This window comes from Propithecus coquereli, unplaced genomic scaffold (assembly GCF_000956105.1).
Source record: "Propithecus coquereli isolate 6110/MARCELLA unplaced genomic scaffold, Pcoq_1.0 Scaffold59, whole genome shotgun sequence".
In the NCBI taxonomy this organism is placed as follows: Eukaryota; Metazoa; Chordata; class Mammalia; order Primates; family Indriidae; genus Propithecus; species Propithecus coquereli.
The window spans coordinates 3258836-3281380 of NW_012151840.1; the positions used below are offsets into that span (position 1 = coordinate 3258836).

Here is a 22545-nt window from a genome sequence, read left to right on the forward strand (position 1 = left end):
CCCTTCCAGAAATCCAGGGACTCATTTTGGGAAATACTTTCATAATTAAAGCCTTTTGAGAAATTGCTATGTCTTTCTTGAACTTATCTAATTTTTTTCCAGAGATACTTTAATCCTGCATTAAGGGGAAACCCACCCCAAAACGGTCCTACTTAATTACCCATCCTTCCTCGCTCCTTTCTCCTCATTAATCATGCAAGTCGGTCTTTAAATGACACCGGAGGCTACAGCATAATTACATCTCATAGTAAGTGTGTTTTTAGAAATTATTTATTCCAAACATTTACAATTTTCACCTTAAATGCACAATAGCTGGTAAAAAGAAAAAACATTGAAAAACATGATATACAGGCATCAGCCTTTGGTATTTGCTCTCATTAGGTAAAAAACAAAAACCTTAAAACTATTATTTCTCTCCAAGAAAACAGCATAGAGGTGAGGTATTCTATTTAACAGATAGGACCTCCATCCAATAAGGTCTATTAATTAACAGCCTTGCTACATGCTGTTCCATTCCTTTCCTTCCAAAGTAGTTCTTCTTTTGAGCATATGTTCATAAAACTGACAATGTTCCTTAATAATCATTCAGGTTGCCATAGAAACCCCTGGCATTGGCACCTAGCCACACTGAGGACAGGAGGCTGGAAGGACCTTTAGGGGACGCTCAGGAGCACCTGGCACAGAATCCGGCCGGCTGCCCTGCCCCTCCACCAGCAGCCTGTGCCGAACGTTGCACGGGAGAGCTGGGTGTGGGGCTCACGGCCCAGTGGATCATGGGTTGCCCCTGCATCTCCAAATTAAGACAATTTCTCACTAACTCCACCTGAAGCTGAGTGTCAGAATCCTCCCCAACTGGGTCATCCTTAAGGACCTGCAATTAGATGATACAGCTCAGCAAAGCAGCTAGGCAAGACATTCCTGAACATTCTCCAGAAAACCCACCAACCACGACCACTCCCAGCCTGCCCCACTGGGCTCTATTCACCACCAAGTGGGCTCCCTGCCCAGTTCTAGCAGCAGATTCTATGCTATACCGTGGTGACCAGTTTCCTTTCTCCCAAGATAGCACGGAACCGCCAGAGACTCGGTGTGAGCTAGCTCAGAGCCGACCACGCAAGCCACGAGGACAAGGGCTCGTCAGAGCAAAGAGGTCTCAGAGTTACCAAAGGCCTCCTAGACACATCCAATGCTACCCCCTTGAAATATTTTTTAAAATATTGCATTAATGCTACAAGAATGAATGAGATCACATTAACTTAGACCTTGAACCAGCATATTTTTTACTTTTCCCACCCAGCAGGATAAGTTGTCATGCTTAAATTGTCTCTGTCCCAACATGTCACATCTGGCTGCATGGCAGATGGCTGCAGGTGTTAGGTGAGTAACAGCGCTGTTGAGGATACAAGGTAGCAGGCGTGCTGCAGAAACACAGGTAAGAAGGACCCTTGGACTGAGACAAATGTTCAGTTACCACAGATTAAAGGACAGAGAAAGCTTAGGGTATATACCTGTGTACACTGAGCAAAGCCTCCAGCCCAGAGAGGACAAACACTTCCTTCATTTATACTAGCTTATAAAAAATGAAGGGGAAAAAAACCCTTCTTCAATACAAAAAAAAAAAAAGGCACTTCCGTTACAATAATAATGAAAGCAATAACAATTTGGAGATCAAAGCTGCCTAGCTCTCGGCAGTAATGAGCTATCTGGATTTCACATCTTCCACTAGCACAGCTCTGCCCGGCTTTGGTAATATTACATGCAGGTAAAAACAGTGTAAAAAATCAAAGAACCGTGGGCACAGAATCACCCTTTCTCATGCAGATTCTCATGTTTAATATTTCCCTTTAACAAGCATTTTTTGCTGTTCAAGTCCCAGAAACTTTATATAGAAAAAAAAAAACCACCATAAACACCTGCCCAACTTTTGTCAACTTGAGTTGCCTGAAGCAGCAACAGGGTCTAAAATGTACAAAGCCAGCAATGAAAATCATGAAAATCACTACTTGCTCAAGATAGCAACAGCCTGAACCCAGCAAACAGTAAATAAAACATGGTCGTTTTCATCCTTTTGCACCTGTGTGGGGGTGGTGGCGGTTTTTCTGAAAGGGCAGACCACTAGAAAAGTTTTGTGGTCTGGTAAAATTTGGGTCCGTGGTTACATGACTGAGTGTAATCACAGCTCCACACTGGGATATACCCCAATACTCGAGGGCACCTGTCTGGGTAACCACCGACATCACTGAATTTTCAAAGCCCGGACAGAAATTCAGCTGAAGTGGTTAGTCACAATGTCACAGCTAGACATTTAGTCGGTCCTTCATTTCTAGCTGAGCTGAATCAAACTCCAGGAAAACAAATAAAAAGAGGAAGGCACTGAGGTAAGGGATTTTTAATGAACCTCCTCTTTGATAACAGAGGGCCCTCGGCTGTCAGAGGTGGGGAATTTCTAGGACCCTGCCTGGTACTCGTGGGAGGCTTGCTTCCCCGCACTGCGGCAGGGACTGAGACACGCTTTCCTTCCTAACCTGCCTGGGGGCTGTGAAGTCACAGCTGCTTTTCCCCCAGACTAGAGAAGACGCAGGCTATTTTTCCACTTTTTAAGACAAAAACAAAATACAGAATGAAACCAGAATCTCTTCTCTAGCAGGGAAAAATATTTTTTCTCCTCCTCCTTTTTCAGTTTTGGGCTAAACGAAGATACTATGTTATTTACACACTGACACCCAGCCAATAATGGCTCTTCCACACTCTGGAGAGAAAATAGTCAGCAGTTTCTTAAAAACCAAATCGAAGTACATTCTTGCCGGGTTCTTTTTTCTTTTCACATTATCTCCCCTAGTTACTCAGGTTCAGTTGAAAAAACAAAGCTGGAGTGAAACAGTTCGATTTCCACACCGGCAGGAGCTGTCTCCATCACTGCTCTCCTGTGGGGGCGGGGGGGGGGCGGACAGAGAACCTTGGTTTTCAGAGGCTGCGGCCCCCTTAGCTCCCCCACCACAGGGGAGCATGGAGACCCTGTCCCCCTCATCTCTGCTTGTCTCCTCCAGAAGTCCTGAGATCCAAAGCCAATACAGTAGCTTCTGTATTCAGCAAATGCCTGGGATTATCATTCACATTTAGCAAAATGCTAATGAGGAACTAATTGTAATTCCATTTAAAACCATCAGGCCCTGAGATACTGTATTATTCACCCACCCACCCCCAGCTGTTTTTCAAGTGTGGGGAAGAAAGGCAGGCGAGAGCTTCTTCCCCCCTCGCCTCTGTGGTTTCAGTAAAAGCCATCCTTAGGCCTAGAAAAATAGAATTGCAAAGGCACTTGGGTTTCAAGAGTTTGAGCCTGAAGATGAAGGCACAGTGGGCCAGGAGCTAGGCCACTGGGGGAGTCTCTGGCTGGAAACCCCCGTTCCATCTGCCCGAGGGTACAGCTTGCAGAGAGGTGTTGGCTGGGCGGGTAACCACCAGCTTCTCCACACTGAGGCCTCCCAGGCTTTGCCCCCTGAGTGTCCAACAGAGCCTTGACATGGCTGTCTTCATGGTGGCCCGCGTTCACTCTAATACCTTTAAGCAGGGCATTTGGGAAGAGAGGTTTGGAAATCCAACCACCTCTTCCTTCTGAACAGATGAAGCAAAGTCATTTTTCATCCAGCATAGAACTTTCTGCAAAGCTCTTCTGTAACAGTGAAGCCAAAGGCTCCACACCCCTGAGATGAGCTGGCACGGCAGTGAGAAGTGTCTTTTGCTAAGCCTGTTTGTGCTCCGTCACCCACGCGGTCGGGCATGCCCGACACCCAGCCTGCCAGGTGTCACACGGCCAGCTATCTGGGGAAGAAGTAGTCTCTATTGCTGATGTCGTAGGGGCTCCGTGGGTCCCTGGCATCTGGCTGGCTGTGGTTCAAGGTGTTGTCAGATCCAAGGCTGCTGGGGGACACCGGCGGGGAGATGAGAGGAACGAGCACTGGGGTGGGCTTGGGCCTCTCGGGGACCAGCTGCCCCAAAGAGTACGGGGGGTGCACGCTCGTCTTGCCTTCTTTCAGAGACTGCAGCTGCCACGTCTTCTTGAGCCTTCACACAAACACACAAAGACAAACCACACAGATGTTTAGTTCCCCCTGCGATGAACCCACAGTGAAAAACACCAACAGCTGGCTGCCTGGTGGCCTGGAACTCCCAGGTTTCAGCTCAAAGGAGTGATAACTATCCCATCAGCTTTTTTTTTTTTTTTTTTAATCACCAGGGATTTCACAATACTCTGGAGAGTTGGTGAGTTTCAAAAACCCCCCAAGAAAATAGGTACGTACTGTTGGCCCACTTCACAAGTGAGGAAATTAAGGTGTACATGGCCGTGAGTGTCACCTCATAGCACCAAAACTCACTTGACCGCCCCTTAATTTGTCCTATTGCAGAGGCTGCCCGTTAGGTACACATCATCAGTCCCAAAATCATTTACTTAAAAAAGAGAAAGAAGAAAGTGTTCTTTTAGTGGGGAAGGAAAATGGGCCTCTTGGCAAATGAAGGCTGGCAAGAGGCAGATAATTTGCAACTGCCGTTTAATAGCAGGGAAAGGGCAGCTCACCCCACAGCCCTCCTGTTCCTCTTGTATCCCGTCCTCCCCGGCTCTCCCTAGGCCCCTGGGTCTGCTCCCACCCTGCTGGTGAGTCCTCACAGACTCAGCCGTGGGCACCACTGGGCACAAGTTGACTCATCTGACAGGAAAGCCGATGTTACACAGGAAGGAGATAGACATCTCTCTGATCACAGCTCCGTTCACAGTGCTCCACTCCGGGCCCAAAGCCAGGGCTCAGGAACCGAGAAAAGTCACTTGACAGCTCAAAAAAAGATGAGATGGTGATATGGATCTTCAAAGGTACCGTCAGGTCCCCTTCCTGAAGGGCCCTTCACGGTGCCGGGCAGCCAGGGCCCAGCCTCACCTCCTCTCTCTTGCTTCCCACTTTGAGGCCGACTTACTGCCTCCAACAAACCCAAAGTGGGAGCAAGGAGGCCCCCCTCACCTCCAGTTACTCCAGGAAGGGCTGTGAGGGAGGAGGGGAAACCAATGTTAAAAACACGATTTGGGGGATTTTCCTTGGGTTCCTTTTCATATTGACAGGCTATTCCTGTCCTTGTTATGATAAATAATTAATGGCTGGCTCCAAATCTGCCATTGGCTTTCAGCCTGGTGTTCAAATGGAATAAACATTCTGCTGGACCTTTGGGTCATAAAAAAAACGGGATAAACAAATCTGCAGAATGTTACTTTAAAGCTGCACCATTCGGACACTAGTAGGAAGAGAGCCCAGCAGGGGTGCTTACTGGAGCTACGCGGAGGCCTGGAGTGGAATTCTCCTCCCCTGTGAGAGGACCGGGGAGAGAGTCATTGTACCCTGAATTCCAAAGTATTCAGACCCTCTGACCTAGGAATTCCACTTCTGGGAGTATGCCCTAAAGAAATAACATAGCTATGGGAAAAGCTTTATGCACAAAGATGTTCAACACAGTGTTTTTTATAAAGGCAAACAACACCCAAATACCCAACGCTGGCTTCGTATATCCACCTAACAGAGGAGTCTGAAGTGAATGAAAGTGAGATTTACAAAGAATTTGTAATAGTGTGAAAAATGCTTATGTTATAGTGCTAAATTTAAAAGGTAGAAGTCAGAGTTGTAGAGACAGAATAATCGTGGCTATGTATAAACAAGGAACTAGGCAGAGGAAAGAGACTCAGAGGAAATTCACTTAAACAGTAAGTGTCCTTGATCTGCATGGGTTATTCACTTGGTAGAAATTCATGGAGGCACGTGTACTCTCCTGTGTGTTTGTTAGACTGAGATCACATTTACATTTTTAAAATTAACAGCAGATAACTTTGGATAACATATGATTTTTTCTTCTTTCTATTTGTCGGTATTTAGCAAATCACCTGTAATAATCATATGTCATATATATATACACACACTATATATATATATATTTATTTTTTTTTAAGTTCCTATTGACCTAATTTAACCAAAATGAAAGCAATCTCTGTCCTCAGTTTTGTCAAAGCAACTGGATGTGTAACCAGAGCTTTCCTTTTGAAATATTTTGAAGAGAGAATGAAACCCATTCTGAAAATCTCTAAGCTCAAAAGGGCCGTTGAAACCAGCCAGCCTGGGGGTGGCCACACCCGGCGTGGGTGAGCGTGAGCAGGGCTGGGGGCAGGAGAGGACACGGGGCAGGTAGAAGGAAAAAACAGCTGAGCTATGGATTTCATTTGCACCTTGACCTCCACCTTTTATCTGTTTTAAATATTTGGGCTTCAAACATTTTTGTTTAAAGAAAAGGTTCTGTAGCTAAAAGAAGTTTTGTAAAATACTCACAATAACTCACTCTTTTTTTTTTTTTTAATAACTCACTCTTTTTAAAAAATATGAGTCTCCTCCCCCAAGGCCACAGAAAGTACCCCCTGCACCCAGGCACTTCCATGGCCCAGGACACCATGAAAGCCCCTCTGCCCCCGCTGTGGAGGTGGAAGAATCTCTGATTTTAAAATATTGGAATGAGACACTACATTCAATACAAAATGATTTTTAAATCATAAGCATATACATAGGAAGTCCTCACTTAACGACAAATATGCCTATTCTAGATAAATATGTAGAAAAATAATTCTCTGCTAGGAGAATCCTATTTTCCCAGCACTCGATAGCATAAAACAGAGAGAATTGGTGGGGGGCAGGAATAGGGTGGGAAGAATTGGCCCCTGTAAGTTATAACATCCACTTAACACGATAGCACACTTTTTTCAACAGTACATTTAAATTTTTAAAAGTTATCACTGATGTTGCTGGAAAAATATTTAGGAAAATACTATGTTTGGGACACAAAATAAATGTACTCAAAGTAAAAACATGGTATCATCGACTGGCAGGAAGAACGTCCACCTGCCTCTCACAATCTACCTATTGTAAATGTGACCATCCCAGTGGTCACCGTGGTTGAGCCACTTCAGTACTCCCAGACCCCACAGCATCTCTACATTTATACTCTTTTCTTGCCAGGAGGGATTTGGGGAGTAGAGGAGTTTTTCACCACTTGAAATAAGCAGCCTCTTTCCAGATAAATTTGCCTCATACAGAAGAAAATGGAAACTCACCCGGCTAGGAAGTAAATTACTAATATGTTCTCAGTGCAGGGCACTCGCCCTGTCTGTGCCTGCAGGGACTCTGGTTGTTTAGCAACCAGCCAGTGTCCAAGCATCATCAGCAGATTAGCAAACTAGGTCTGTTTGCAACCTAATGCTTCTCAATTAGCGGTGAATAGCACACTGAGATGGCGCTGCTTGTTAAAGGCCAGTGGTGGACTGATAGGACCAGCTGAGCCCACCTCTAGCCAACAGCAAGATAAGACCAGGGGCAGGGGCTCTCAGAGCATGTGTTCCAGTCCTGGCTTTCACTTGCCCTTGGGCAAGCAAGTCATTTTACCTCTTGGGGCTGTTTTCTCATTTATAAAGTGAAAGAATTTGACTAGATGTTCCCTAAGGCCCTATCCAAATAGCATGAGCTTTAGGTTTGAATCTTGGCCTTACCCTTCCTAGTTGTAATCCCTCAACCTCCTTCAGCTTCAGTTTCCTCATCTGTCAAACAAATCATATCTGCTCTACAGGGTCTATGGTGGATTATGATCCAGGCATGTTGAAGCCCTAATACTGTAGCAATAGGGTTCGCAGGCAGGGGGTAGACCCCTGAATGCTGACACGGCCCCTCTGTGGCCAAAAGGTTTTTTTGTTTGTTTTTGAGACAGAGTCTCACTGTGTTGCCCGGGCTAGAGTGCCATGGCGTCAGCCTAGCTCACAGCAACCTCAAACTCCTGGGCTCAAGCGATCCTCCTGCCTCAGCCTCCCGAGTAGCTGGGACTACAGGCATGCGCCACCATACCCAGCTAATTTTTTCTATATATTTTTAGTTGTCCAATTAATTTCTTTCTAATTTTAGCAGAGACGGGGTCTCGCTCTTGCTCAGGCTGGTTTCGAACTCCTGAGCTCAAATCCGCCCGCCTCGGCCTCCCAGAGAGCTAGGATTACAGGCGTGAGCCACCGCGCCCAGCCTGGCCAAAAGGTTTTGCTTCTCCCAAGGAGCTACCTTCACTCATTAGGCATCTTATCTTCTGCACAACCTTTGGACGGCTTGTTCCCTACTTTCTTGAAAAACCAAAGTAAGAACAACCCTGAACCCAATTTGAATTGCATCTTGCTAATCTTCCAACCCCGACCACCACTGGTAGTCAAGCTAACGAGGGTCCCTGCAGGGATCCAATGAGCTAACGTGCAGTAAGCTATCTGCCAAGGAGCCAAGGTCTTACTCCTCCTTCCCAAACACGCTCAAAGACCAACTACCACAATCACCAGCTGGAGTCCCTTGAAAGTCACACACGAGGTAAGAGAAAGGAAGGACAGAGTGCAGTTTCTCCTCCACTCGTATTATCATCAGGATTAACTACTGCCCAAAGGGCCCAGGCTGACTCCTTTTAGGGCTTCAGCTTATGCAAAATTGCAAGTTCCTGCAGAAAAATCGCGAACACTTAAAAGTTTCATTATTGCCTGTTCCTTGGGGACACCGCTGGCTAACTCATCTGCAAGCTTGGGAATGAATGACAAAACCAATGACCAAATGAAGAGTGGGAGATGAGGATGAAGTGGGCACAATGAGACAGTGGCCAGGGCGCCAACTCAGCCTGAAAGAGTATTTCCTACCCATGGCTGGAAGGCAGCACTAGGACAGAACATTCAAAGGTCACCCTTTTAATTCTACGTGGATTTAGACATGAATATTCCCGAGGACATCTTGCCAGCCACCTTGGATTTAACTGTGCACATACATACCTCTGTTGTGGGGCTTCTCGCGTGGTACTTTAATCATTCTAGTGTGTGGCTCTTGGAAGGGAGGAAAAGTCATGCTCATTTTGCAATCCCAGAGCCTACGGTGTTTCTTCAGCGTCTCACGCATACTCTTCCCTCTGGTTGTCACAACACCAGGGTCCCCTGGTCCTTCTCCAGCCCCTCAGGCCACTCTTCCTCCACATAACTTTCCAATGTTGGGTTTCTGCAGGGCCCTGTCTTCCACCCTATCCCCATCCTCTCCTGTAGCTCTAATTACTATCTACATGCTGGTGACAACCTGAATTGTCTACCAAACATGTCCACTTGACATTCTCACAGGCACCTCAAACTCAGTAGGTCCCAAAGTTTAATGGTGTTTTTCACGCAGACTTGTATTCTCTCTGGTGTTCCCGCTCTCAGTGAATGACACCACCCTCGCCCCGGTGCTGAAGCCAGAAACTTGAGGATCACCCTGACTCCTCCCCCTCCATCCTCCTCATCTAATCCGTCATCAAATGCTGTCAGTTCTGCTTCTAAAATACACCTTCAATCGCTCATGGCTCTCCAGCCCATCGCCACCACTCTGGACCAGGCTCCTGTGGTCTCTTGCCCAGACGCTGGGCTGCCGCGTCCATCTTCCCTCTCCCGTCTGATCTCCAAACTGCATGGAGAGGGATCTTTTAAAACTGCACGCCTGGCCAGGATCTTCCTAGAACCCTCCGACAGGCGCTCATTACACTCCAGAGAAGGCCTAAAACCCTTCCAGTCTCTTTCAAAACCTCTCATGACCTGGCTCCAACCTACCTCTCCACTGTTTCCTGCCCCAGGCCTCCCCCGACTGCTACACATGCACACATGCACACACGCACACGAGCACACACACTCACACACGCACACGCATACACCCTCAACCATGTTACATACTAGGCTTCTCTCCTACGACCCTCTTCTTTCTCCTCCTCCTTAGTGCTCCATCAGTTTGCCTTACCATGGGATGCTCTTTTTGTAGCTCTCACCACACGAGTGATTACCTCTTCGTGTCTGGCTTCCTCCTGAGACTGTATCTATCCTGTCCACCCTTGTCTCTGACAGCACCTAAAACAGGGCTTGGCCTCACGGTAGGTGCTCTGTGTGTCATGGTGTGTGCATTCATCTGTTGAATGAATGAATGCTCTGTGAATTTCTGATGAGTGATGGGCAGAGGAAAGACGAGAACACCACAGGGCCATCCCCAGGACCCGTCTCACCTCAGGACAATGCCAATGCAGAGGAGCGTCCCGAAGGCCAGGCTTCCTCCAGCCACCAGGAACGTGGGCAGTGGTGCCGAAGAAGAATCTTGCACTAGGTTAAAAAAAAAAAAAACATAGTGGAGAAAGAATGAATAGGAGTAAAATAAGGGGAAAAAGGAGGAGGAGGAGAAAAACACTTAGCCGGTGCTGTCAAAAGCCTCAGAGGAACCTTATCCCTGGAAGAGGAAGCAGCTGTGCTAACCAATAGGCCACCTGACATGCTTAACAGTTTTCTGGCCAAAGCCAACTCTAGAAGAGCCACCCCCAGCACAGTCTCACAGACCCCACCACTTGCCAAGAGATACACCCACGCTCAGAGTTTCTGAGCTGCTGCGGCCAGCCACAGACTCCCACTCACTTTCAGAGTGGTTTCTCTGGTGGCATTCCACCTACCCCCGCAAGACACAGAGCGGGGTACAAGAAACAGAAGGCTCTGGGGACCTCCTTGATGGCAGCTCCATTGAGGACGATGCCAGAGAGGCGCAGATGCTTTAAATCAAGTATTCGGAAGCAGTTTTCTCCATGGGGGTATCATCTCTTTCCTGTCCCCCCGCTTGGCACTCCAGTCCCAGCCATATGAACTTCACTGGGTTCTCCAACATGCTATGTTCTCTTTCCTCCAGGGCTTTCCACGCGTGTTCCCTCTTCTCTCCAGAACACTCTTCCCACCCTTGCTGCACGCCTGTGCTGTCCAGTCCCCACCTGGCCTTTGGGTGTCAGATGAGGTAATGTCACTTCCTTTGAGAAGTGACCGCGCTCCAAGCTGGGGAAGTGCCCCTCCTGGTTACTTCTCCAGTTCCACCTCCAGACTGAGCTCCCGGAAAGTGGGACCCCGTGTATCTTTTCACTGTTAAACTCCCAGCTGCTCACACAGTGCTAACGCAAAGCAAGCCCTCCAAAATATTTCACTGAATGAAGGAAAGAACAAACTAGCTCCATAAGCTGTCATGTCTTCCCACAGAAAGCTCCTTCCTACCACTGCCAGAGACGCCGGACTGGACAGAGGGCACATCTAAGCAGAACCCTTCCTCCCTCCTCCTACTGGGAACGGAACAGCCACAGTTGTATGGACCCAGGATTCAGGCTCTTCTACCCCAAATGGTTTCCACTGTGGATGAAGAGGCACCTGCCAGTCATCGCTTCAGACGCCCACTGGAGGCAGGCACCGCGATGAGCCCAGACGGTGAGTGGGCATTAACTGCAAGGACAGGTCTCTCCGACTGTGTCCCGTGTCTCTTGACAGAAGCAGCTGTGCAACGAAAGCAGTATGCTCGGCTTGCTCGTTTATTAATATTTCATCACCTTTTATATTTGTTCCTTCATTCAACAAACATTTATTGAGTGCCTATCATGTGCCAGGCTTTGTTCTAAGCCTCAAGGATACAGAGGGAAGCATGGCTGAAAAGTTCCTTCCCTCCTGGATCTTACATTCTAATCAAGGGAGACAGACAAATAAATATGGTTTTTTGTTTTTGTTTTTTCCCTCAGGAAAGAGCTCCCTGAGAAGGGGACATTTGAGCAGAGACCCGAGTGGTAAGAAGGAGCTGGCCAAGTGGAGGTCAAAGGAAGAGCGTCCAGGCAGAGCAAGCAGCAAGTGCAAAGGCCCTGGGGCAGAGTGTGTGTGCAGGGGCAAGGAGTGCGGCGTGGCTGGAACAGAGCTACAAGAGGAGAATGGAGAGGCGAGGTCTTCAGACAGGGAACTACCTGGCTCTGCTAGGGCTCCTCAGGGAGACTGGTGCTTTTACTCTGGGGGAGATGGCATTGAGCCAGAGAGAGCTTGCATTTGTGTTTTAAAGGTCACACTGGGTGCTGGTTGGAAAAGAGTCGGTTGGGAGTTAATACTAAAAGCCAGTAGACCAGGTGGCAGCTCCAGAAGTCCTGCAGGGTGCCAGGCAGCAGTGGCTGGCCCAGGTGCTGGCACTGGAGGTGGTGAGAAGTGGTCAGCTTCTAGACACGTCTTGAGGTACAACTGACAGGAGCTGCTGAGGGACCGGCCATGGGAGGAGGGGTAGGAGAGGAAGCAGGCCTAATTCCCCGAGCCTGAGCAACTGGCCAATGTGGGACCAGACACGGGGAAGATGGAGAAGAACAGATCTGGGTGGGAGAGGTGGGGAGGCATCGAGCGTCCTCTGTTAGACATGTCAAGTTTGAGGTCTCTGGTGGGTATCCCATATGTCGACAAGGCAATCAGACACAGGAGTCTGGGTCTTAGTGGAAAGGTCAGGATGGAGATAGAAATTCGGGAATCATCGGCTCATAGATGGTCTTTGAAGACTGGAGCTGGATGAGGTCATCAGTGAGCCTGGGTGGAGAAGACACAAGGGTGCCTCTCCTCCATGGCAGCCTTGAACTCCCAACCTCCTGTCGTCCTGCCCATACCACTCAAGGCCCATTTCCAATGGCGCCTCCTCCAGGAGCTTCCTGTGATTGCCCCGTTGAATATGTTCTCTCAAGTCTCTAAACTCCACCCGCTGTATCTGCGCCTCCTCCCTTTTGGCCCATCTCACACCCTGCTCCTAGTTGCAGTTACTGGTTTACTCTGGATCAGAGCTGCCCACTGGACTGAGGCCTCCTTGAGCGCAGGGGTGGCTTTCATTCGCTCTGAGCCCCCAGCTGTGCAGAGCTCAGCTCCAGGTATTGAGCAGGTCCTCCATAGGTGCGCTGCACCCCGGTAGGGCTCTGCACCTGGGAAGGTGCCGCACGGGCAGCCAGCACGAGGTGCAGGCAGGAATCTGCCTCAGGAAGGGGAATGAGGCCAAGGACTTCCTCACAAAGCCCAAGAACTATCAGATGGAGCATGCTCAAGAGCCGAACCTCTGGAGTCTGGACGCCACAAGTCCCCTGTATCCAGCAAAACAAACACAGGACCAGGGATTGTTCCGGATTCAAATGTTGGTCCGTTTTCCTGGTCTTGCAGGTATGGGGAATCAGAAGCATTGAAATCGAGAGCTTCCAAAACAAAGACTTCCCTCAACCGGCATTCCATTTCGGACTCCATTGATTTCGTTCGTAGCACGTTCATTTGCACTGTGGACCAGCTCTGAAATATTTCACGGATTCGTCCCGCTCTTCTTATGGTCTCTCCACTGTACCCTAGCTAACTTCAACAAACTTCCTCCAACTTCAACATATAAAGGAATAAAAGAACATTTCTGCCATTGATCCTCTGCCAACCCGTCCAAATAAGAAGGGACTTTCTGCAGGCACAAGTCTTGAGTCCCTCGGACCACAGGAATGCCAAAATATCCAGTCCTTACCTGGGAGGCTTGTTGCATTTGCAGAGTCTCCGGGGAGAATATTATCATCCTCGTTATTAGTAGTAGTAGGCGCCTAAAAGAGACATTCCTCACCATAAGCCTGTTTCTGCAGATTCCACCACCATTCAGACCCCATTCGGAGTCACCTCCTCCTCAGAGCTCCCCCCACTCCTCCCAAGGCATTCCTTTCTCTATCTCATGAACCTCTCAGTATCTGACCTTTGTCTCCCTCAGCTTTTCACTAATATTTGCATTATTTGTATGCACAGCTTGCCTGCTCCTTTGTAACTGCCTCTCCAACACGGGCACGGCACCCTGCACAGAAGAAATACTCAACGCGTACGCTGAAGCAGCAGCCGTGCTTGTGATCTGGTGCTTACAGGGAGAGCACCGACTGGATTGCTAGCTCCGCCACTTACTAGCTATGTGACCTCGGCCAGATTTCTTAACCCTTGTAGGCTTCAGTTCTGTTCCCTTGTAAGGTTAACATGAAGATTGAACGAAATAGCAAATGAGGCCAGGCGCAGTGACTCACGCCTATAATCCTAGCACTTTGGGAGGCCAAAGCGGGAGGATTGCTTAAGGCCAGGAGTTCCAGACCAGCCTTAGCAAGACCCTGTCTCTACAAAAAATAGAAAAATTAGTCAGGCATGGTGGTGCACATCTGTAGTCCCAGCTACTTGGGAGGCTGAGACAAGAGGATCGCTCGAGCCCAGGAGTTTGAGGTTGCTGTGAGCTGCGATGATATCACTGCACTCTAGCCCGGAAGACAGAGCAAGACCCTATCTCAAAAAAAAGAAAAAAAAAGTAGCAAATGCAATGCTCATAGTTTAGCAGAGAATGGCTAATCCGCCATCAGTGTCAGTTCCCCTAGAAGCTGTGTCGGGAGCTCTCCAGCCCCACGGGCATGGGCTTTCCCTGCAGCTGTTCCTGCAGGTGCCCGGGCAGTCCTGCATCAAACATGGATAAGGTTCAGGAGCCCCGGAGCTCCTTCCCCGTGCTGCCCAGGTTCAGAGTGGCTGTGCCTCCCAGCTTAGCATTTAGGGAATTAAGGACAAGAGGAGAAGATACAGTTGGATGGGAAATTGGATTACTCAAATAATTTGTTAAGCAGCTTCAGAGGTAATCCTCTTTCCAATGAATTATGACACCCGGGAGTCCACAGGGGAGGGATTCGGATGGACTGAATCCGGGTCTCAAGCTAAGCTGTTAGTGGTTTCCAGAAAGCTCAGAGATGAAACAGCAGCCTCTGGACGCAGGGCAGTTCCGTGCACCAGGTCAACGCTGCTTCACACTTGATAGTACTGGGACAGGAGAACTGCTATCGTCCCCTTTCTCCGAGGCTTGTAAAGGACAAGCAATTCACCCATGGTCACACTCTTAGTAGGTGGCAGAGCTGGCACCGAAACGAAATTCTCTCAAGCACCAACCCACACACTCTCAACCACTAGGTGCTGCTGCCCTGACCCTTTTCTAAGAACATGAGCTCACCTGTGTGCAGGTGGACACCTTGGCCTGCGCTGGAGGACTGCTGGATTCTGTGGATAGAAGGAAGTGTCATTATTCGTGATTCATGGACCCTGGAGTCCTGTGTAATGGGCTTCAGAAGCAGAAAAAAGTTCACACAATGTTATCTAAAAGAACATAACCCTGAAATTACCAAATATCCAACCATAAGGGACTAGCTATATAAATTATGACACAGCCATATAATACAACACCCTTTAAAAATAGTTTAGAAAAACATTAAAGATAAGATAAAATGTTGCATAAAAAATGCAAAACAGGCCGGGCGCGGTGGCTCATGCCTGTAATCCTAGCTCTCTGGGAGGCCGAGTCGGGCAGATTGTTTGAGCTCAGGAGTTTGAGACCAGCCTGAGCAAGAGCGAGACCCCGTCTCTACTAAAAATAGAAAGAAATTAATGCTGGACAACTAAAAATACATAGAAAAAATTAGCCGGGCATGGTGGTGCATGCCTGTAGTCCCAGCTACTCGGGAGGCTGAGGCAGAAGGATTGCTTGAGCCCAGGAGTTTGAGGTTGCTATGAGCTAAGATGACGCCACGGCACTCTACCCCAGGCAACACAGTGAGACTCTGTCTCAAAAAAAAAAAAAAAATTTAAAAAAAAAATGCAAAACAAGCCTGGGCGTGGTGGCTTGCGCCTGTAATCCTAGCACTCTGGGAGGCCCAGGCGGGAGGATCGCTCAAGGTCAGGAGTTCAAGACCAGCCTGAGCAAGAGTGAGACCCCCATCTCTACTAAAAATAGAAAGAAATTAGCTGGACAACTAAAAATATATAGAAAAAGTAGCTGGGCATGGTGGTGCATGCCTGTAGTCCCAGCTACTTGGGAGGTTGAGGCAAAAGGATTGCTTCAGCCCAGGAGTTCGAGGTTGCTGTGAGCTAGCCTGACGCCACGGCACTCTAGCCCAGGCAACACAGCAAGACTCTGTCTCAAAAAAAAAAAAAATGCAAAATAAGAAAAAGTCCATGTAGTTTGATCCATAGTTTCTAAAGAAACATATTTATATAATTATTTATTGGATAATACATTATATGTCATAATACTATACATTCATACACAGGAAGAAATAAATGGAAGGGTAGACATCATCAGATATAAGCACTATTAACATTTTGATTTCCTTCTATGCACCTTTTTGCAATAAAAAATATATAACAAACAACACATTTTCATCTGCCTGGATGGGTTTAGTACACCTTGCAGGAGAAGGGATATGTCCCTCCCCTCCATGGGAACAGTGTTTCTGCAGAAAACCCCGAGGAGGGTTTCTGGCCAGAAGAGGCCAAGTAGCCAAGTGAGAGCCTGGCCCCAAGGGGCCAGAAGCCAGACCGTGACAGGCAGTGGGTGGAACACTGTGGATTTCAAAATATTTTCTTGTCAGTTCATCATTTTTCCATTAAGAAGTTTAAAATAACACAGAAATGGTTTACACAAACATGACGAGCCTCCCTGAGCCAGGAGCAGGAAGGACTAGCAAGGGGGTGGAAGATAGGGTGGTCTTGTTTCTTCTGCTTGGGAGAGAATTTCCAGCAGGAGTACAACAACCCCAGGAAGGAAGTACACACACCACAGCACTAGAGGGAGTGTAAGAACACGTCTTCCCTCCTCATTGTACAGAAAGGAAGCAGAGGCCCAGAGAGGGAAAGCAACCTGTCCAAGGTCACACAGCAAGTGTGACCAGAATTGAACCAAGAATTCATAGGAGGAACCCAGTTTCTCATTCCTTTGTGCTCCTCCCAGCCCAGCCTAGCAGAGAACAGACTTACAGCAGGGCATGACTGAGGGGTGGACCAGAGGGTATGGGGGCACTAGTAAGAAAGCTAAAACCAGGAGATGGGAGCAGCACTAAATAGAAAATACGAGTGACTATGGATGGTCATTTAGCCCAGGGTTTCCCAAACCCAGCCACATTTAGCACCACCTCGAGCCTTTGAGGCCCCGCCCCAGACCTGTGGCCTCAGAATCCTGGGGATGGGACCCAGTCATCTGGGTTTTCAAAAGGCTCCCCAAACTCAGAGAGATGCTTCAGGAAGAAAGGTTTCTACCCTCCGTCCTGACCACCAACACGCATGTGGTCCAGAGAATGATGCGTAACTTCTGGTGGCTCAGATTTCCAGGGTTAAAGTGAGAACAAACCACAAAGCCAGACACTCACAGGCAGAGGGCAGGAAAAGGAGCGCCAGGCAGCTCCTTCCACCCTAGGCAAGCTGACCCTTCTTCAGGCCTTTCTCCACAGCCTCCAAACCACCAACCACAGCTAATCACTGCCCCTCCACGCAGGCACAAAGTAAATAAATGAACCTCACTGAGGAGCCAACGGTCTTCTGAGGAAAAATGAATCACCTCCAGCCGGGTCGCAAACACCACCCAGGACTGTCTGTAGAGAGAAGTTTACTGGTCTGAGGCCAAAGGAGAACCACAGGGAAACGGCTGCGTGTGCGTCCCATGGCATATGACTGCCTGTGTCCTTTATCCTGAGATGATGCCCTTCTGCATGTTGGGGGTTAAAGCATGCTTTCTTTTATGAAATAATGGTGGTGGTAAATGGTGATCGCTATTTTTCACTTACTTTTTAAATTTTATGTCCTTACTTAGCAAAATTAAAAGTTTGCAACCTTGGGCCAGGCATGGTGGCTCACACCTGTAATCCTAACACTCTGGGAGGCCAAGGCGGGAGGATAGCTTGAGCTTTGAGGTTGGAGACCAGCTCCTAACTGATCTGAGTGAGAGTGAGACCCCATCTCTACCAAAAATAGAAAAATTAGCCGGGCATGGTGGCAAGCTTCTATAGTCCCAGCTCCTCAGGAGGCTGAGGCAGGAGGATCGCTTGAGCCCAGGAGTCTGAGGTTGCTGTGAGCTAGGCTGACGCCACGGCACTCTAGCCCGGGCGACAGAGAGAGACTCTGTCTGGAAAAAAAAAAAAAAGTTGGCAACCTTAATTGGTCCCTGGAATTCTTTCTGAAATTTTACAAGCCTGTGAAACCCCAATGTCTAGGAACCTCTGAGCTCTGCACAGGGAGGTCAGGCAGGCAGAGGGGAGGATGTGGGAGGAGGTGACACAGGGATGAGCAGGGAAGGAAAAACGGAGTGCCCCAGATGGATGGCACAAGGACAGAGGGCCCATCCTCCAAGGTGCTGGCCAGGACGGTGCGGTGAAGGGAAAGAGGTGCATGCGGGAGGCCAGGAGTGAGGGGGGTGTGGCAGGGCCCAGAAGCCCCTCTGCACCAGGCTCAGGAGCTCGGGCTTCACCTGGAAAACCACGAGGAGGCATGGCTGTCAGTAGGAGAGACAGAGGCAGGCCTGTGATTTAGAAAGATGCCTCTAGCAGTGGCGTGGAGGACGCAGGGTGTGTACACAGCAACAGCAGGAGATCAGTTAGGAATGCTGCCTGTAAGACTCCCTCGAGATGTGACAAAAGCCTGAACTAAGATGTTTGAGATGTCTGTCACGATGTCCAGGCTCCTGGCTCAGGCAGCAGGGCGGTTTGGGAGGAGTGGGAACGCTCTGGGTTCGGGTCATGCCGACCGAGTATGTGGCATAGGAGGGAGGACCCGGGCAGAAGTGTGGGCCAAGGGAAGATAGGAATCCAGAGCTCAAGAGGTCAGCCCGGCAGGAGACGTGGGTGAAAAATAGTCACGCTGGCATTTACTACACACTTACCATGTTCCAGCCTCTGTGCTAACCCTTCCCCATCTTGTTGAAACCTCACCACCCTATGGGGCAGGGGTTTTGTTTTGGGGGGTTTTTGAAGCAGGCATTATTATTCCCATGTGACGGATAAGCAGTCCACGGCCAACCACCCTAAACGCACCCAGCCTCGTCTGATCTCGGAAGCTAAGCAGGGTCGGGTCTGGTTAGTACTCGGATGGGAGACAAATAAGCAAACTGAGGCCCAGATAGGTACTTCCTGAAGGTCATGCTGGTACGGGGCAGGCCAGGGACTAGGTCCAAGGCTGTCTGACTCCAGAGCTAGTGCCCCATACGAAGTGGTACAAAGTGGGAGGTGACACGGTGGAGGCGGGCGGGGCCCCCAGTGGAATGGGAAGTTCAAGGAAGCTGCAGAAAACAGTGGATGTCATTTGGAGGGGTGAACACAGCAAGACCGCTCCAGAAACGTGTGACCAAGGCTCTTTAACCACAAAACGTCCCACTTGGGGGTGCCGAGGAGAGGAACAAAACAAACTCCCCCAGAATGGACGGCTGAAGGGCTTGAGAAGATAATACGGAGCTGCAGGGACCTAGGCAAGGGGACCTCCCCTTCCCCACCTGGAGGGTCCCAGCCCTGGCTTCAGGGCACCCCCTCAGGTGCAAATGCAAACCTCTAGCACCTCCTCCAACCGGTGTAACTCCATTCTTGGGGAATACTAGAGGGAGTTAAAGGGATTATTTATAAGGAGTAAAAAGTAACCCCCTTATGCCTAATGGGCTTTTCCCAGGCACTTCGTCCCTTGCTCTCTTTGCAAAGGGGTTCTCAGGGGCCCCCAGACTCAACAGCAGCACAATCGGGGAGAACTCCCACCAGGAGAGGATAAGTTCAGGAGAACTTCCACTAGGGAGAAAGCTGCCCTGCACAGGTAACCTCTGCTTCTTAAGGGCACCAGCCTGTCTTTCCTGCCCTGCACAATTTCAATGAACCACTGCCACAGTTGCCAACAACAGTGACCTGGCCTCGCTGGCCAAAGCAGGGGCCAAGATGGTGTGACTCCGGGCTCCTGCCTTCAAACAGAAGGCTGTGCTGGGGCCACTGTCTGGGTGCGGGCCAGGCCCCAGCCTCAAGGTGGCAGCACCTGCTGCAGTCCGGGCTCCCGAGACCCTGTCCACAGCCCTCCACCCAACTCCTACCAGGGGCCCACCGAGGCTGGCCTCCACCTGCCCCACTCGGACCTCCCATGCACACACCCGTGCCCCAGCCTCACTGCGCAGCCCCCATCACTCTGCCTTGCACAGAGCCATGCCTCTGCACCCGCTATTCCCTCAGCCCACAATCCCCATTTTCTATCTGGGACATTCCTACACATCCTTCAAGACACAACTCGGTTGTCACCTCCTCCATGAAGCTTTTCCTGCTTTCTCTAAACCGTCCCAATGAACTGTCTGTTCCACAGTCTTACCGTGCTACGTTACAATGGGGTGCTCCTCTTCCTGGCCCCTCAGCGCATACTAAAATCAGAAAGCTTTCTCAAACTACCCACTCCACTTCCTCCTCCAGATTCCAACTCAGAGGGCCCAGGATCGCATCCAGGCTAGCGACTCTGGGATTCCCATAGCCCCACTGTCCTCATCCCTATAATTGCTAATCCCCTTACATTTGCTGCAGTGTGCATTATCATGTCATCAGACTCACAAAAACTCTCCGAAGGCAACAAGATAGGTTATATCATCCCTACTTTACAGATGACAAGACTGAGGCTCTGAGAGGTGAAGGAACTTCACCAATGTCATATAATTCGATTCCCAGGTCCAATGTGCTTCCTGTGACCTCTGTTCCCCAGAGGTCACCACCCCCACACCTAGGCTGGGAGGTAGGGGCATCCTGTCTGTTGGGGCTTAGAGAACTGAAGGTCCTCGGGGTCGGGAAGCCCATTGATACAGTATCTAGTGCACTGACATGTCCCAACCAGCCAGATAACTCCACTGTCCATAAAACACAGCTCACCTAGTGTTCTAACCTCCCTCGTGTTTTCCAGAACTGCTTTCCAATTTCCATCCTAAATCCCTCTTGCATCAGAATCATCCCAAGTTCCCCTTGCTCTGCCCTCAGCAGAGACGGGAGCAGCAGGTTTCTTTCGTGGTCATATTCACCACTGGGGTTTTGAAGACTTCCCCTGCCCCGAACTATACACGTATAGGATGGAGAGCTCACTCTCCAGCTGCTTATGTGAGAACAGAAGCCAAATGTTCTGTCCTGAGCTCACATGACCACTCCAACAGGTCACAGAAACACAGTGACCTGAGGCTGAAAAAGGGAGACTGTACCCAGTGCTGGCCAGACAGCCCCCACTACACCATCTTCCACTAGAAGGAAGACGTCAGCAATTTAAAGAGGGGCATCTACAGTTGAGACCAGATTCAGGGGAAGGTGACCAGACAGGTGAGAAACCCGCAAACCATCCAAACGGCCTGGGAAGAAGAGCCCAAGCAGATGCAGGTCCTCCGGGAACTCCACAAGAATCCAGAGAACAAACTAGGAGACATGTCATGGGTTACCCCAGCGGACAGAGCAAAGGTCCAGGAGGCCAGAGTTGGGTTCATACAAGAAAGAACTTTCTACATGAATAGATATTTCTCCAAAGAAGATATACAAATGGACAATAAGCACATGAAAAGATGCTCAACATCATTGATCATTAGGGAAATGCAAATCAAAACCACAATGAGATAACACTTCACATCCATTTGGACGACTATTATCAAGAAACAAAAACAAAAACAGAAAATAATAAGTGTTGGCAAGGATGTGTAGACACTGGAACCCTTATACATTCTGGTGTGAATGTAAAATAGTGCAGCCACTGTGGAAAACAGTATGGCCATTCCTCAAAACATTAAAAATAGAATTACACTTCCGGTATATACACAAAAGAACTGAAAACAGGAACTTGAACAGATATTTGCACAGCCGTGCTCGTAGCAGCATTAGTCACAATAACCAAAAGGTAGAAACAACTTAAGTGTCCGTTGATGGATATATCTCTGTGCAATGGAATATTACTCAGCCTTAAAAAGGGAGGAAATTCTGGCCAGGTGCAGTGGCTGACGCCTGTAATCCTAGCACTTTGGGAGGCCAAGGGAGAAGGATTGCTCGAGGCCAAGAGTTCAAGAGTTGAAGATCAGCCTGAGCAAGAGCAAGACTCTGTCTCTACAAAAAATAGAAAAATTAGCAGGCATGGTGGTGCATGTCTATAGTCCCAGCTACTCAGGAGGCTAAGGCAGGAGGATCACTTAAGCCCAAGAGTTTGAGGTTGCAGTGAGCTATGATGACACCACTGCACTCTAGCCCGAGTGACAGAGTGAGACTTGGTCTCCAAAAAAAAAAAAAAAAAGGGAGGAAATTCTGACGTGTTAAAACATGAATGAACCTTGAAGAAGACACTACAGTAAGTGAAACAAGCTAGTCTCCAAAAGACAAATACTGTCTGATTCCACGTATTTGAAGAACCCAGAGTAGTCAAACTCATAGACACAAAGAATAGAATGGTGGTTGCCGGGGCCTGGGGGAAGGGGTGAGTAAATGGAAATTAATTGTTTAACAGATTCAGAGTTTCAGTTTTGCAAGATGAAAAAAGTTCTGAAGAAGGAAAGCGGTGATGGCTGCACAGCAATGCGAATGTACTTAATGCCCCACAACTTTACACTTAAAAATAGTTTAAACGGTAAATGTTACGTATATTTTACTACGATTTAAATTTTTTTAAACGAAGAAACTTTCTAACAAAATGGGGAGTTCTTAAAGTTGCTTATGGCTATTTAAGTGGCTGGGATAAAAGGTAAAACTAGTGTTAGCATGTATCTGGAACACATCCTCTGCACGATGTTAAAGCTGCTCTCTTTGCCCCTTGCAAAGGCACCCAAGACCATGCTGATGTTCAGCATTCAGATAATGAGTGTGTTTTGGGCTCAA

General features: G+C 48.7%; 1 protein-coding gene across 4 annotated transcripts in view; it reads right to left on the reverse strand.

Moving 5' to 3' along the window:
* Positions 1 to 274: 274 nt before the first annotated feature.
* Positions 275 to 22545, reverse strand: part of IL6R (interleukin 6 receptor) — a 50833-nt gene continuing 28562 nt past the window's right edge. For 2 of the 4 annotated variants that reach the window (XM_012658896.1, XM_012658898.1), the window contains exons 7-10: positions 14892 to 14938; positions 13401 to 13473; positions 10102 to 10195; positions 275 to 4062 (exon numbers count right to left, since the gene is read on the reverse strand). In XM_012658896.1, coding sequence (XP_012514350.1) covers positions 3816 to 4062; positions 10102 to 10195; positions 13401 to 13473; positions 14892 to 14938 — 461 coding nt within the window. In that variant the 3' untranslated portion in view covers positions 275 to 3815. Of the gene's footprint in view, positions 4063 to 8038; positions 10008 to 10101; positions 10196 to 13400; positions 13474 to 14891; positions 14939 to 22545 lie in introns of those variants that run through there. The other 2 variants (XR_001138079.1, XM_012658899.1) reach the window with 2 other exon arrangements.